Genomic DNA, 16458 nt, shown 5'->3' with positions numbered 1-16458 from the left:
CTCTGGGTATCCCAGGTGTCTCTGGGCTGAACCACACCCAAAGGACTAGACTGCACATGCAGTTCTGGGAACCGAAATATGTGGGGGCATCCATCTTGTCCCCATCAATGCACTACAAGTCCAATCCCCAATGTTTCCTATGGGAGTGAGTGAGTCTGGTGCCACAAGCGCCAAGTCTGACTCCAAGTGGGTCTTTGGAGGGATGGAGAGGCCCTTGAGGGCCATGTAGGTGATCGTGGCCTGGCTCCAGCCTGACATCTTGGAGGGATGGGGCATGAGGGGCAGGAATCATGACAGCTGGAGAGAGATATCAAGAGGGCCACCTTTGACAGTGTCAAAACCCTGTTTGGCGCAGATACCACATACAAACCTACAATAGACAGGGATCATCGGGCAGGTGGTACCTCCAGGAGTCCCAGATCAATCTTGGCCCGATTCCACTACTACGTTGAGAAGGCCAAGATCCTTGACAAGGCAAGAAGAGAGGGCCCAATATGGTACAGTGGTGCTTAGATTACTCTCTTTCAAGAACTTGCTGCCTTTAAGCTTGCCAGAAGAAGGTTGTTTTTGCCTCTCACCCTGTGGCTCAAGGAAAAGGGCATGAGATATCATTGGGGATTCCCGTTCTCTATGTCTTTCGAATATGGAGGTATAAAATATAAACTGGTATCGACAACATACAAAGGGCGATGGGTGAATTGGTGGGGGACCAGGAGATACCTGCTAGTACATCTGATTAGGACAACAGGGCCACGCCGAGGAAAGACAAACCAGGAGATCGAAGATGGTGGGCTCCCTTAACCCAAGGGGGTCAACTCTGCTCCAACCAAAAATTGTTTTTGCTCAGAGAGTGTCAGAGATCGAAACCGGACATACTCAAGCTGCAAGAAACACAATGGTAGGGGGTGGAGGGGTGGAGGGGGGGTGGAATGGACTCTTAGGGCAAGAGCTGTGGGGGATGTTTCAACAGCCTCGACCCAGACCCTAAAAAAGGAGGTTAGCAATACAATTCTGAAGTCATTTGGGATTGAAGGTACATAGTGTGTTGGAGGGTCGATTTGTGTTTGCAAACAGGTATTTGAATGGCACAAGGGTCATTATAGGGCCAGTCTACTGCCCTAATGCGGGTCACAGCTTATTCTGGGAGGGGGGTCACAGAGAAGCGGATTGTGTTCTTTGAAGGGTACCTAACAGTTGGGGGCACTTCAATATGGTTCTGAACCCCATAGATACCGGAAAATGTGGGGGATGCCCGGGCATCATTGCCTTTGGATGGCGAGTCTAAACAGTTTGGGAGGATCAATTGAGAGCTGCGCCTCAGAGAATTCCTCATTGATTCTGATGAGGGAAAGAGGCCATAAACGTATTATTTGCAGGTACACAATTCCTTTTCAAAGATAGACTATATTTTGGACGATGGGGATGTTAAGGCATTGGTTTCTGATTCTCAAGTCTTCCCTGTTGCATGGTCATACCACGACTTGGTGAAAATAACGATATGAAATTGGTCAGGTCGGCTAGATACAGGTGGATGTTGGTGTAATGATTTCGTTCTCAGGGATGGGGAGTTTCCCCAGGGCCTCATCACGGAGAGCAAAGAATACTTTGAGCACAATGATAACGGCGAGGTGGGGGTGCAGATCCTGTGGGAGTGTTTTAAGGCCACTATCAGGGGGGGCTCTCATATGGAGGGGATCCCAGAAAAAGAAGGAAAGGTTACAGCAGGAGAACCAGATTAGGAAGATGATAGCGGCACTTAAGCCGGGTGGGACACTGGGGAGTAGTTTATCTCCTTCCAAGGCGATTAAACTCAGGCAGTATAAAGAGCAGCCCGGGCAATTCTGATTCAGGACATGGAAAAGAAGCTAATACTCCTGAAGCAGAAGTACCATGAAAAGGGGGACAGGGTGAACACAAGTCTGGCTATGAAATTGAGGGAGGAGAGGAGGAAAAAAATGATAGCCGCTATAGTGCCAGCTGAGGGACCAATCACGTTTAACATGGTTGCGATAGGGAAAGTGTTTACAAAATATTATGAGAAACTGAACTCAATACAATACTCGAGGGGTGGTTCCCATATAGCCAATTTTCTCAATATCCTCCCCATTCCATCTATCTCTAGGGAGGCTGCCTACCAATTGGACTCGCCGATAGGCCCAGAGGAGATGATTCAACCCATAAACCAGATGAAGTCAGGCACAGCTCTGTGTAGCGATGACATTTCAATAAAATTATAGAAACTGTTTAGATTGATTCTCGCACGCTATTTAGTCAGGGTCTTCAATGCAATCCTCTCGGCAGGGGATCTGCCCGATACCATGATGGAGGCCATCATAGTGGTCACACAAGGTTGGAATCCCTGCTACCTCTCTTGTTCACACCAACCAGATGGGTTTCATTAAAGGTAGGCAGGGGCCTGCTAATGTACAGATGGCCATTAACTCATTGGTGGGAAGCAAAGACTTGAAACAATGGATGCCAGACACTGGATATTTTCAGGCAGAGTTGCGATACAAACAGATCAAAAGCGTGCAAACAGCTGTTGATTAAGAGATTTACACATGATAAATCTATCCTCGCTGCTGACAAATAGCCTTTGTCATGCACATGCAAATGGCTTCCAAGTCTCTGACCTCAAATGGCAGAGATGGAGCTACAGAAAGTCATCAGAAGAAAATGCAGAAGCATCACATGGGGTAGAGCTTACTCTGAGTGCAAATGTCCTCTAAGGATAGCATGACGGCAGTGCAAAGTTTGGAGAAAATAGCTAGTGCCTGCAACCTGATCTGTGTTTATATATAGAACAAAAGGCTGTGCCTTTTGTATGATGTGCAAGTTCACTATAAAGAATTCACCTTCACAACCTTCCCATATAAATCTTCAGTTACACAGAGGATGCATTATACATTATAAACCAATAAAAATAGTTTGATGGCTTACCGACACAGACCCATCCTCCGTTTTCCGTTTGGCACTGGAATCAAACAAAACATTTCGCCCTCGTCTCTCACAGTCCTGGTACACTACCAGTCGGATTTGACTTGGATCAAACTCTGGTGAAGGCCAACTAAAGCAAGATGAGAAAAATCAGAATGAAATATTATATTGTATCGAATTCACAGTGCCGTAGGTCAATCACTATGTTTAATTACACTGCACATTCACAGAAATGATCAGTCACTGTAAAGTCCTAAAACAATTGCACAATAATCTATGCGCGCATTGTGCTAATAAGATGCAGAATGCATACTAACCCTGGACATACCCTAGTTCAAAAGGCACTATATCTGAAAAAGCCTTAGCCAAAAAAAGACAAGCATATAGGAATAAATGCTAACATTTAGTATAATTGTTCTCCACAATTAGCCTGTGTGCAACCTTAAGTTTGTGTCCATGAAGCACTTAGAACTATTCATAATTATGAACAGGGCATGCCAGTCCAGCGTATATAAAACAAAATATAGGTCAACTAAAATGACCCTTAGCTACGGTTCTAGTTCCAATTAAGGTACCAATATTGGTTAGCACACAAAGACAATGGTAGCATGTGTTGACTCCCTCAGTATTAACTTGTGCTTTTTGAGGAAGTCCCCTGTCAATAGGTAGAGTAATAGATCAAGCGACCACAGGGGCTGGGGACTGCCGCCCACCATGTGATGTAGCTAAACCTTAATGCAAGGGTTTATGAGTTGACAGAATCCATGCAAGCTACTGTTCATAACTAAATATCAAGTCGATGGAAAGTTGAGGAAGCCCACTGCGATGTGATCTGTTTAGAATGAGAGATTCGACGCCATTTTGTATCTATAAACAGAGGACAAGTCATTTAAAGAATTACATGAAGAATTTACTCTTCTTAGCCTACTGCGGCTACTAACTCGATAATTTGTTCGAAGAAGCAACCTTCTCTACAGTGAACCACATTATGCGTGGAATTCAGTCACATGAACAATTGGAACATATTGGGAATTGTAGTTTAGTGACCCAAGTATACTCTAGTCTCTCATTCTAGTGGGCTGAGGTGATAACAGCCAAGAACACTACATCCCTGAAGAATTTCCTGGGATTCAGAACATTGAATTAGGAATGAAACATGTTGGGTTATAATTTGCACACCCACTTGTAAGGAGTATGGCACTATTAGTCATTTGATTGACAGAGGCTGTTTTGAATAACAAAAGGTAATAAGCACAACCACCCTACAGTTTATGTGTAGATATTTGTAGATCTTGTAGTTTTTCATATGTACTGTAGTCTGTATATGCATTGCTGTTTTTTCAATTGTATGGATGAATTATTTTAATTGTTGATTGAATTATGAATTGCTCAATGTATTATTAAGCATGTGTCACTTTTTGGATTGCACTTTATACTTGCCCAAGATACCTGAGCAAGTTTGTAGGTCACATCTTTACATTGTTTATAATAATAAAGAATTGATTTTAGAATTTGTATTTAAAGTTGGATAATTGAAATTTGTATACCCTCCAAGTATTGCTACGTTCTGTACCACTAATAGTTATTTACACACATATGCTCAAGGTCTAACTCATGTTGTTTATTGATTGACTAGGAATTACCTTGAGGCATTCTTTCCTGGTGTCCCTTTTTTGTTAAATGTTAGCCTTCCCCCACCATGACCAAGTCAGTTAGCAGGGGTTGTGCCTCTGCCCCTTTAAGGGAATCTTTGAGTCTGAACAGAAACACGGATACCTTAACACCACTATTGTAGGTTCCATGTCATTTCGCCGACACCTGTTTTTACGACGGGTGTTTTGCCGTGGGAGTTTTTACAAAATAAAATGAATCAAAAATGTTTTAAATTATTTTAAATGATGCCCCCCTTCATTTTTCTATTTTTATTATAATTCCATCCGTCCCAACCCTTTATTTGCCCCCCAAAAATAATTGGAGTTTTTCAGTAAGGCGACAGGTTGCCATAACCTGTTGTGCAATTGGTCCCGAAAAGTAATCCCTACAGGTTAAGCAGGACGCCCAAACCCAAAGGAAAGCTGTAGCAGACCAATCCTAACGCCTAGCTTGATCAAGTTAGTCCTGCTAGGGAAGATGGCAACCCTATACCCTCACCACCTGAATAGTGCATTATTGGAAGGGGCAGTACATTGCAGGCAGCAGGCAGACACCTACAGGCATCACACAGAGGCAATATCGAATGTGAATCCTTCAATCTTTCAAAACGTGTATGCGGTTTTACAATCCTGGCTGGGTCCATGTGGGAAGGAGCTCCGCTGGAACATCCACTCTTTAGCATGAAGGCATGAACAGACGCTCCAAGATGGCAGACTGCCCTCAATTGCCCATGTGAGAAACCTGAAGGCACTCTCACATCTACTTCTCAGGGATCTTCTGTTCAGGTGGCCAGAGAATGGCAATCGTTTTTGGATCCCAACCCTGGGGGTGGACTGGCGAGTGAGGGAGATCACCTGGGCAGAAGGTCCTTGGGAATTGGGGAGAGGGTGCCAGAGTGCGAGACATGGTATCCCCCATTTTCTGACAGTGATTTACCCATTTTCTGACAGTGATTTACCTTACCCTCCTTTAGCCTGTGTAGGATATTACGCAGACCGTACCTTTCCCCTTGAAATCAGACCAAGTACTGAGAAGAAGAAACTAACCCCAAGATGAATGAAGATTACCCATAGGAAACACAACTACAGTACTGGGACGAAGTGGAGAGAGCCTGAAGGCTATAGAACAGAAGGTCAGGCATGCCCTGTTAATTGGACTCATTGGGGTCATGCAAGTGAGCCTGGGACTTGATACCTGCAGCCTGTTAAGAGACTCACAGGTGCATAAAAAGGTGGAGTCCACAGAGAGTTGCTGGAGGGAGTTGGAGAGAACGAAAGCATCAGGAGAACCATCGCAGCCCGCAGGAAACCAGAGGCGAACGGGACGCCGAAGGACAGCAGAGCGAGAGAAGCTGTCATTGTGTGGCAAGGGAACCGTGTCTCCAAGAAGCCGGAGAAGGTGGGAGAAAGATACAGTGGAAGATTCCAGTCCATTTTTACTGTGGTCAAGAACTGCTAATTACCCTGAATGGCAGTAACCATCCAGGGGTATCTGAGGGGCAGGTGGTGAGACCCCGACCTCAAACCCACACAAGCATCCGGCTGAAGAAATCAAAGTTAAGTACGATGCAGCCAGTGAGTTTCATGAGAATGTGAGGAAACCAGGAGCGCATAGTAAAGTGAAAGAATTGCACTGTAATGGAGTGGTTACATGCGGTCAGCAGGTTATCGAAAATCTAAGTGAAGTAATGGACCGAATCAAAGTGAATGCAATACATGCTGAAACATTGTGTCTGAGTGAAACACGCTGGAGGCGATGAACAAGTCAAATAAGGGGAGTCAGTGAAGTGCAAGCAAAATGCTGATCAGGCAAAATCAAACAACTGTAGTTGAAAATCAAGCAAGTACACAGAAAGGAGAATCAAAGGAGCATAAAAGTAAGGCAAACCCTGCATTTGAGAAATGGTGAAACTAATTCACCAAAGTGGTAAAAAGCTGGCAAAGGACCTGGTTGTGTGACCTGTAATGGGTGGGAAGTGTGGCCTATTAACTGCGCCTGGACCAGCACGCCCCAACAAGAAGAAGTATGACAGCAACTTTGAAATATTTGTTTTGAGAAACAGAAATAGTATTTGAGTGAAAGCAACCTGGAGATACACTAAATCTGAACAGTGGTGTTTTGAGCATCAGTAATTGAAGCTTGGGGAAGGGAACCCCTGAACTCCTTTGAAACATTGTAGTTTTGGACATTCCTCCTTGAAACTTGGGGAAGGGAACCCCTTAGCTCCTCTGGAACATTGTTGTTTTGGTGCGACAGTGCCTAAGTTTGGGAAGGGAACCCTTGAACTTTGTGGTTAAAACTGTATCCTGAACTTGTAAAGGGGCCAACGACTGCTCCAGACTATGTTGAACACTATTTAAGTTCAAACATCACTACACTATATTTCTGTATTAGATGCGAGGGCAAGCATAGGTTTTGACACAGACAGACTGAGTTGGACTTTTCCTTAGTCTCCTTAGGTAGAGCTATTCCCACCATAGCTGTAGGGCACGTTAGGCATTACATCCATCCTGACATTTTAATAAAGGTTTTCAAAACTGTGGTGTGTCATCTAATGATACCATGTCTGTCGCACACCCGCAACACAGTTTGAGGCATCACAAAATCTGAGTGGCACTCACAGCGAGAGTACACTCAAATTTAACATGTTTACCAAAGTAAGATTAAGCCGCAGAGGTCTGCGAGGGCGAGAGTTATCCCCTATATAAACCAACTACCTTTAGACAGTGTGTGGGTGTTGGAGCAAAAGGAGCTGTTTTGGAGAATGCTCAAGGCCAGAGGAGGAGGGGGCAGATGGAGCGGGAATAAGAAAGTGGTGGAGTGCAAGGAGGAAGAGGTGGCAAAGCACAAGGAGGTGGTGAGCATGTGAAGGAGTTGATGAGCGCATGGAAGTGGTAAAGTACAGGGAGGTGAAGGAGATGGTGAAGAGCGAGGAGGTGAAGGGCAAGGAGGTAAAGATGAAGAGCAAGGTGATGAAGAGCAAGGAGGTGAAGAAAGAAGAGTAAGGCGGAGAACAACATCATCAAAAGGAGGGAAGGGGCTACATGAAGAGTAAAAGAAGAGACAGGAAGAAATAAAAACATTGGGCCTCATTATGGGTCGGGCGGTAACCCTGCCAGTGCTACCGGCGGGTTGCTGCAGGACCTGTAAAAATTGACTGGCGTCCGACTGGCCGGTGCCACCGGCTCATTACATGTCTGGCAGCCAGGAAGTCAGGCGCCAGTATATTTGTTAATCTCCATTCCCATAGAGTCCCACAGGACTCTATGGGAGTGGGGACACGGGAGCACCGGCACTGTTGCCAACGGTGCTAGTGCTTCCGTGAAGGGTTTACCTACCATGACCGCTGCACCCAGCAGGGTCAGACCTGTCAGGCACAGCGGCTCCGGCAGGCAAGCACATCGTTTGCCGGTCCGGAAACATGGGTGCCGTTGAGCTTAACAGCACCCTTGTTTCCAGACCAGCAACAATGTAATGAGGCCCATTGTTGGAGGTGACATCAAGACAGGAGAAGACTGTATACTGGAGGCAGTTAAATGAGATAACAAAGAGGAGGAGGTGTAAAGAAATCGGGAGGAGGTTGGCAAGGAGCACGAGGAAGTGAAAGATAGCAAAGCAGTGGTTAAAATAATTAAGGAGCATCAGGCCCGATACAAGACTGGCCATGGGGGGGGGGGGGGTCAGGAAGGGTGGAGGCATGAGCAAATGGCAGATTATTAAAAAGAAGCAGCAGCAGATATTGTGGAGAGGAAGAATAGGAGAGCAACCCTTAGGCAAGAGTGTTACAACTCGTGGAGGAGGCAGAGGATTACAGGGTTTGGTGGCCAGAGTTCAGTCCCCAAGAAACTAAGCAAAAGGGTAAAAATCACACCCAGCCTGTAGATCAGCACAGGTGACCAGACTCCAGGTGGAAGTTTTAGGGTTCAACTTGGCATTAGCAAGACCTACTCCCCAGAACCATACCAGCCTAATGATCAAGCATTAAAGGGGTCCACCAGGAAGAGAAACATCATGCCTGAAGGAAAGGGACAAGGAGCAGAAATAGAAGTGTGAGGAATGCTCAACCCCGTCCACCCCAGACAGAAAATCACCAATAGAACTACAGAGACTTTGTTGTTTGAACTCTAAAGAGAAGCATACTGTTTTATATCATATTTCCCATGTTTACCTATCACTTTGAACATTGCTAATAAACCTATATTTGTTAAAATCTCAACTTTCTCTGGATCTGTCAACAGCCTCCTGCAAACTCCACCATCATGGTAGACCTATTAAGCTATACTATCAATTTTAAAAGTGGACTGAACAGAGTATGAAGTCTAGTCTTGGGAGCAACTACTAACAAATGGTCAGGTCGCACCCAAGATTGTTAGAAACAGCCGCTTTGTGAGCGGTGTGGTTTGACAATCAGTAGCAGCATATAGTGAGGACGTCGAGAAGTTCTCTCCTCTAGGGTTGTACTTGGCTATCGATGATGGAAACTGAGGGAGATGCTCCTATAACTTACAACTATCTCTTGGTTCGCCCCAAGTTCTGCGTGCTGGGTGTAGCTAGTTGGCAGCTTTTACAGGGCTCAGGCCTGATGTGCCCAGACGGAAGTCGATTCAGGGGAAGGTGGGATTTTCTGAGCTGGTAGTAAACTGTTCTAACTTTTTTTAAACTTCCACCTTAGATGGAACTCCTGCCCGACTACTTCAATAACCCCCACGTCATAGGGGCAAATGCACAGTGGCTGTGGGGCTATTGTATGCCATTTGAGCTGTGTACTAGTTAATGCAAAGTGTGGAACCTAGCTAGAGTTCCCTTTCTGTTGATCTCCAAGTTATAATTTATGCCTGTGGTGGATTGAAGCCTACTGCTCTGCGCTCTACTGACTAGAGCAAATCTACTGTGTGAACATCGCATTGCTGTACTGAAAGGGGAGACTTGCCTTAAAATAAGGACGCCATGTTGGAAAAGTGTGCAGCATGGCAGTCTGCAGTTGGCAGATTAGGTCTGGTACAGTGGTATTTTGAAAACTACCTGTGTGAAGGGTGAGTCCTTTTATATTACTGTGACTGGAATTTCCACGTGCTGAGTAAGGGTGACACAAAATCAGGAAGCCCCCAAGTTACCAATACAGCCAGATATCCGAGTTTCCCAGTGGGTGGGAGGGTAGCATGCTCCTCAAAGACTACGGAGTCGACCATAGTGGGGCAAATTAAATGGGGTGTGTGACCAGATAGTTTGCACAGGCTGTGCAAGCAGCCCATAGCTTCTTGCTTCCCGGCAGATCCCTTAGCGATTCTTCGATACCATGTCTTCTGGACAAGGCAGTACGTGCCCCTCCCTGAAGCACATATTGCAGTGCAGATACAGGTTATGGCAGCTTCTCCAACTTCTAGAACTCTCCTTTCTCTGCCACCTTTTGTAGTGGAGTCTTTGAAGACACAGAACTGTTCATTCTTTGCTTTTCAACCATCTGACTCCGACCCCCAGCCCTCCATTGAGCCAGTCTGGTTTCCAGCCTATGATGCTGCGACGAAACCTCAAGCTCTGAACTTCACATTAAACTCCTAGGTGAAATACAACGAGAATCAGAGAAATGACTTAGGATTTCAGACTGACAATGTTGGATGTTATGTGCAAACTGAATTGTATTGCGTAGATTGCAGAGGTTGGGGAAAGTGGCAAGTCTGTGCGCCTCCCTTTGTTGTCTAGGGTGGCTGTTCAGTATGTGTGAGCTGGCTGCAATGACCCAACTATGGCCGACATTCCCCTAATCAGTAAAAATAAATGTGCGCTTAGTTTGTTAGTTGGGTGTGGCACTGCGCCACAGACAAGAAATAGTAAGTAGAAAGTATATATAAAATATTTATTGAAGGCTGTATTCAGAGGGTCAGTATCAGCATTCTAATAATGTCTGCATCAGCATTCTAATACAATGTTAAGTCTTGTGCATTTCTGCTTAAGCCTTTCTGTGTATAGCCTCTGAATACAACCTACAATGATTATTGGATATATACACTTTCTGCGGACTGAACATTTCTTGGCCATGGCACAGTGCCATACCTAACTAACAAACTACTCGTGAATTTTATTGAGGGTTACATTTGTGCAAACAACAATGACAATAATATTGGGACTAGGTCCCTAGTTCTAGGCCAGTCTGAGAAACAGGATTGTGAGTCATCGGTCATAAGGGGGTTGAATGATCGTGGGCCCAGCCCACAATCCCCATTTGGTTAGCCTTTTGGAAATCGAGAGGCCACCAGGTGGAGGTTTGTCTGGGACAGAACTGGGCAGGAGACAAATAATGTATTGTGTGAGGAAGTAGGAGTTTCTGCTTCATTAAAAGAACCATCAGTGGTTGCAGACTGTGGCTGTTCACCAATTAGGTTAAAGTATAATGAAGAGTTTTTAAGTGTGAAGCAGGTAGTGTTGCCAACTTTCTTGACCCTAGAAGAGAGAAGAAAGTGGTTGGTGAAGGGTCTAGTGTCCTTTCTAGATGATAGAAACCAAAGGGAGTGTGCACAAAAATTGCCAAGTGACAGTAGTTGGAAGAGTGCCATTGATACGAGAGGCAAGAGTGGGGTGCAAAAGCGGAACAGTGGTCAAGTAGAGTTCCAATTCAAGAGACACCCAAAAGAGGGTTATTCAGCAAGTCCTGTTTATCTGGAGCGTATCTTTAAGGATAACGCTCCTGTTTCTTTGAACAGGTGCTTGGTTATGACTCTGCTGTATGAAATACCTAAGCTGAGGTTGGTAACCTCAATAGATATTTGCCAGGTGGAGTTTGTAAGAGATGATAGTGTGGACTTGGTTTGTCTAAATTTCAACTCCAACTTAGTAAAGAATGCTCTTCTTGAGGAAGTTTCTGTGTTTATGCAGCTGGGCTATGATGGGTTTGAAACTTTGGGTACTGTGGATAGGATGGATGATTGGTAGGCTAATGATACACAAGGATTCGCTTAGAATAAATATCTCTACAGCTCATTCTGCATTCCGTACTGTTCCTCAGTAGGCAGGGGAGCTTATGCGTAACTCCGATAGGGAAGATTGGTGGCATATAGCTAGTTAATTGTCTGCATAATCAGGCTGCAAAGCAAGTTTGTGGCAATTGAGTGCTCCCTTCTCTGAAAGTTATTTCATGGATCAGCTGAGGGTTTTCCCACTTACCGGTGCTGGATGAAATTCATGCCGTTGACTGTTCAATTCTGTGCCTGCAGGAAAGGTGCTTAGAAGAACCTCCATTGTTGGATGGTTTTCAAGTAGCTGTCATTAGGGCTCAACAAGGTCCCAAAGGACGACCCAATAGGGGCCTCCTTTGTGCGGTGTGCATCTCTGCAGCGATCGAAATGACAGTATGTGACTCGAATAGCAATGCTGTCCTCCTTATGAAATTAAACTGGTGGAACAGTTCTTTGAAGCTAACTGAAACGCAATAGTGATATGATAGGATAGGTTATTTATAATGCGCTTAATACCCAGAGGATTCGAATCGCGGACCCGGGTACGAACCTGTGTTGCTGTGTCGTCTTGCTTCCAAGGCAAGCACTTTGCCCCTGAGCTATCCTCCCGAGACAAATGTGAATGTTTCGATCAGGTTTGGTACACGAAGGACCCACACATGAAGACTGCTGCAGCAACAAAAGACTGTTGGCACTGCATTTTGAAGGAATTGGAAAGATGAAACTTCCAGTGTCTAACTGGTGCTATTCAGGGGGACATTCCTCCCAATTACACATGGCGTAGTAGAGGTCCGGGGTCTACTTTGGACCATATTTTTATTTCAAGAGATGAGTTTTTTTTTAGATGTATGTCCTTGACAATTATTGCAAATGTAAAACGTGATAATTATATCTTAAGTCTTGAATTAGTAATTCTGCGAGCTGCTGTTTGTCCCACGAATAGAGGCACCATAGTTGAAGTAAAGACATAGGGTTTAACAAAAGGATCGATGGTGAATTTAATTCTGCCAACATAAGTCTCTTGAAAAATGAATGGTTGAAATGATCGGATTTCGGCTGTACCAAAATTACATACAGCGGAAAATGCTGAACATTTTAACCATTCGGTTTTCATTATAGCAAACAAGGGAAGTGGGGGGGGGGGAGTCCCCCGCACCCTTGTTCGCTATAATGGAATCAGGGGTGGTGGGGGTCTCCCCCACATCCAAAGCAACTAAGTTTTCACACAAAAATAAAGAAGAAAAAAAAAAGGACTCTGAATCGCTGGTTCACCATCCACAGAGGTGGGCTTGGCGGGACACAGCCAAGTGTGCCGCCAAAAGGTAAGTAAGGGGATGGGGTAGCAGGGTCTACAAAAGCCAATTAGCTGTGGGGTGCTTTATTGATTGATAGCGATACTTTATTTGTATCACGCTTGTACACAAGTGGCTCAGACGGCGACGAGGCAATTGAGGGGAACAAGGGAGAACAAAACAATAATCATACTAAGCCCAGTGACATTGAGAATGCACAAGTGCATGGGAGAGGGAAAGGGGAAAGTGCATGGGGGAGGGGAGAAGTGGAAAATTCTGAGCAAAGGAATAAAGATAAATAATAAATAAATAAATAAAAAAAGAAACAAACAGTGGTAGTGCAGACAGCAAGTGGCAAAGACCAAGTTACTCTATTACCTGGTAACTTTCTTTCGATGGGATGGTCCGACGACGTATTCCATATCTATGGCAGGTAATCACCACAGCAGTGCTGCTTTGGAAAATTGTCGGCGTCTGCGTCCTGTGTTGATGACGTCGATACGCTGTCCTCGAAGGCCTCTGTCGAGCCGACGTCACCGGATGTTATAAGTAGGACGCACGACACCCATAGACTAGTTGTAGTTTTTTCCCCAGAACGTGTGGCACCAATCGTCTCCCAATATGACCACAGAAAGCCTTGCAGAAACGTAAGCTGCAATCGCATAAGAAATTCTGTAGCGGGACAGGTAGGGAGGGAGCGATATGAAATACGTCGTCGGACCATCCCATCGAAAGAACGTTACCAGGTAAGAGAGTAACTTGTTCTTCGAGGGGATTCGGTCCTCCGACGTATTCCATATCTATGACAGACTCCCAAAGCAGTGCCAATGTATGGAGGAAGTAAAAGAATTTAGAATATAGAAATTTAGAATGTCCAATTAAATTGCAGAGTAAAGGCCATATCCTGCCCATGGATAGAATCTAGGGAGTAGTGTCTAACAAAAGTATGGACCGAAGCCCAAGTGGCTGCTTCACAGATGTTACGAATAGGAACACCTCTCTGAAGGGCAGTAGAGGCAGCCATACCCCTAGTAGAATGGGTCCGTAAGCCTACCGAAGGGTCCTTACCCGCCAAGCGGCAACATTCAGAAATTGCCAAGATAATCCATCTAGACAAAGTCTGCTTAGTAACAGCTTGTCCCAAACGCCTCCCAGCGTAACCAATAAAGAGCTGATCGTCCACTCTGACCCGGGACATGCGTGAAATGTAGAAACTTAAAGCTCTCCTCGGATTCAACCTATGGAGCCTCTCCTCGTCCTTACCAGGATGCAGAGGAGGATAGAATGCCGGAAGAATGACCTTCTGGCTTAAATGAAATTCCGATAAAACTTTCGGAAGAAACGAAGGACGGAATCTAAGGACAACCCTGTCCTTATGAAACACCATGAAGGGTGGCTTAACAGAAAGTGCCTGCAACTCACTCACTCTGCGAGCGGAAGTAACCGCAACTAAAAATACAGTTTTAAGGGTTTACAGTCTCAAAGGACAAGAATGTAAAGGCTCAAAAGGAAAGGTGACGGTGGAAACACATTAGTGAGCCCTTTCAGAAACTGAGAAATTAAAAGGAATTTTGAAATGAGAACACTCCTCAGACGAGCGCTTAAATATGGACAGCGTCGCCAGGTCACCTTTAATGGTACCCACTTGCAGGCCCTTGTGGGCTAACGAAAGCAAAAAAGACAGAACCACAGGAATGTCACATGAAAAAGGATCCACATTCTTAACCCTGCACCAGTTGCAGAACTTTCTCCAACGGTACAGGGACTTTGTTGCAGGCTGTCTGGCCGAAAGCAACACCTCCATCACGTCTTCAGGGAGGTCCCAATCCTTATACCTCAACCTTTCAGAAGCCAAACGTGAAGGTTGAGGGATCTGACCTCTGGATGGAGAACCTGACCCCACTCTTGTGAGAGCAGATCGTCTCGGTAGGGAAGACGACAGGGAGGGCAGATGGACAAGTCGACAAGGTCCGGGTACCACGTTCTCCGGGCCCATGCCGGAGCAATGAGGATCATCCGGGAACCGAACCTCTGTAACCTCTGCAGCACTTGCGGGATGACAGGGACTGGAGGAAACGCGTGCAGCAGTGGGAAGGACCACTCCACCACGAACACGTCCCCTAAGGCTCCTCTTGGAGGAAATTCCAGCAAGCAGAACCTTTCGCAATTCCGGTTGACACTAGAGGCAAAGCGATCTACTTGTGGGATCTCCCGAAGGGCGAAGATCTCCAGGAGAATCTCCTGAGCCAGCTCCCACTCATGGGAGATTGCGCTCTGCCTGGTCAGAGCGTACGCCGTCTCGTTTTCGTCTCCGGCCAGATGAACTGCCGAGATCGAAATTTACTGCTAGATGGCCCAGAACCAGAGCTGCATCGCCTTCCTGCACAGAGGAAGTGATCCTGCCCCCCCCCTTTTTGTTGAGGTAGTGCATGGCCACTGTGTTGTCTGTCAGAATTCGGTCATTCTTCCCTCGAACAGTCGGCAGAAAAGCCTTCAGGGCAAGCCTGACAACCCGCAGCTCCAACAGATTGATATGGAGTGTGGACTCCGACGGAGACCAACGACTGCTGACTGTCAACTCGTTGGCATGAGCTCCCCATCCCGTGAGGGATGCGTCCGTCACGATTGTCACTTCCGGCCAGGGCAGCCAAAACGGAGCCCCCTTCATTAGACTGCCGTCGACGGCCCACCACTGAAGGTCCTGGGCGACCCAGTGCGGCACCTGTACGGGGTCCGACATCCTGCCGGAGGACAGTGACCACTGCATCTTGAGAGCCCATTGCAGAGATCTGATCCGCAACCTGGCCTCTGGCACCAGAAGAATGCAGGATGCCATGAGGCCGAGCAACCTCAAGAACTCTAACGCAGGGAGACTCTGGGCATGTTGAAACTTGTGCACCACCTGCTGAATGTGAAACCCTGCCCCAGGGATGTGTCGAGCACTGCTCCGATGCACTGGAGCCGGGAGAAGCCCAACTTGTGAAGGGAGTGACAGGTGACTGACAGATGATCGAGGACTTGCTCGGGAGAGTGCGCCCTGATCAACCAATCGTCCAGGTAGGGGTAGACGTGAATCCCCACTTTCCTGAGATACGCTGCCACCACCACCATGAGCTTGGTGAAAACCCTCGGGCGGAGGTCAATCCGAATGGCAGGACCCGAAACCGAAAGTGCGAGTCGCCAATCGCGAACCTCAGGTACTTCTTGTGCTTGGGATGGATCGGCACATGAAAGGAAGCGTCCTTGAGGTCGAGAGACACCAACCAGGCCTGAAGTTGAAGGGCCTGGAAGATTTGAGAGAGTAACCATCTTGAACTTGTCCTTCCTGAGGAGCTTGTTCAAACCACGCAAGTCCATGATGGGTGTCAATCCTCCGTCTTTCTTCGAAATCAAAAAATAAGGGCAATACCATCCCTTGTTCCTCTCCGCTACAGGCACCAGTTCTATGGCGCCTTTCTCCAGCAGAGATTGTATTTCCTACGCAAGGAGCAGATCCGGATTCTTCAAAGAGAGATTCCCTGGTGGATTGTCATGAGGCCTCTGCCGGAAAGGAAGACAGTAGCCGTGGGCTATGATCTCCAGAACTCACCCATCTGAAGTAATGGCACGCCATTCTACAAGATGCT

General features: G+C 46.2%; 1 protein-coding gene across 5 annotated transcripts in view; it reads right to left on the bottom strand.

Moving 5' to 3' along the window:
• The window catches only part of FNIP1 (folliculin interacting protein 1), a 735567-nt gene that overhangs the window by 530368 nt on the left and 188741 nt on the right, over positions 1-16458 (bottom strand). For all 5 annotated transcript variants that reach the window (XM_069652526.1, XM_069652529.1, XM_069652527.1 and 2 more), the window contains exon 2: positions 2941-3067. In XM_069652526.1, coding sequence (XP_069508627.1) covers positions 2941-3067 — 127 coding nt within the window. The remainder of the gene's footprint in view (positions 1-2940; positions 3068-16458) is intronic.

The sequence above is a fragment of the Ambystoma mexicanum genome, chromosome 3p (assembly GCF_040938575.1).
Source record: "Ambystoma mexicanum isolate Mex_15411 chromosome 3p, UKY_AmexF1_1, whole genome shotgun sequence".
Lineage (NCBI taxonomy): Eukaryota > Metazoa > Chordata > Amphibia > Caudata > Ambystomatidae > Ambystoma > Ambystoma mexicanum.
This window is presented reverse-complemented; position numbering and strand designations above follow the sequence as displayed.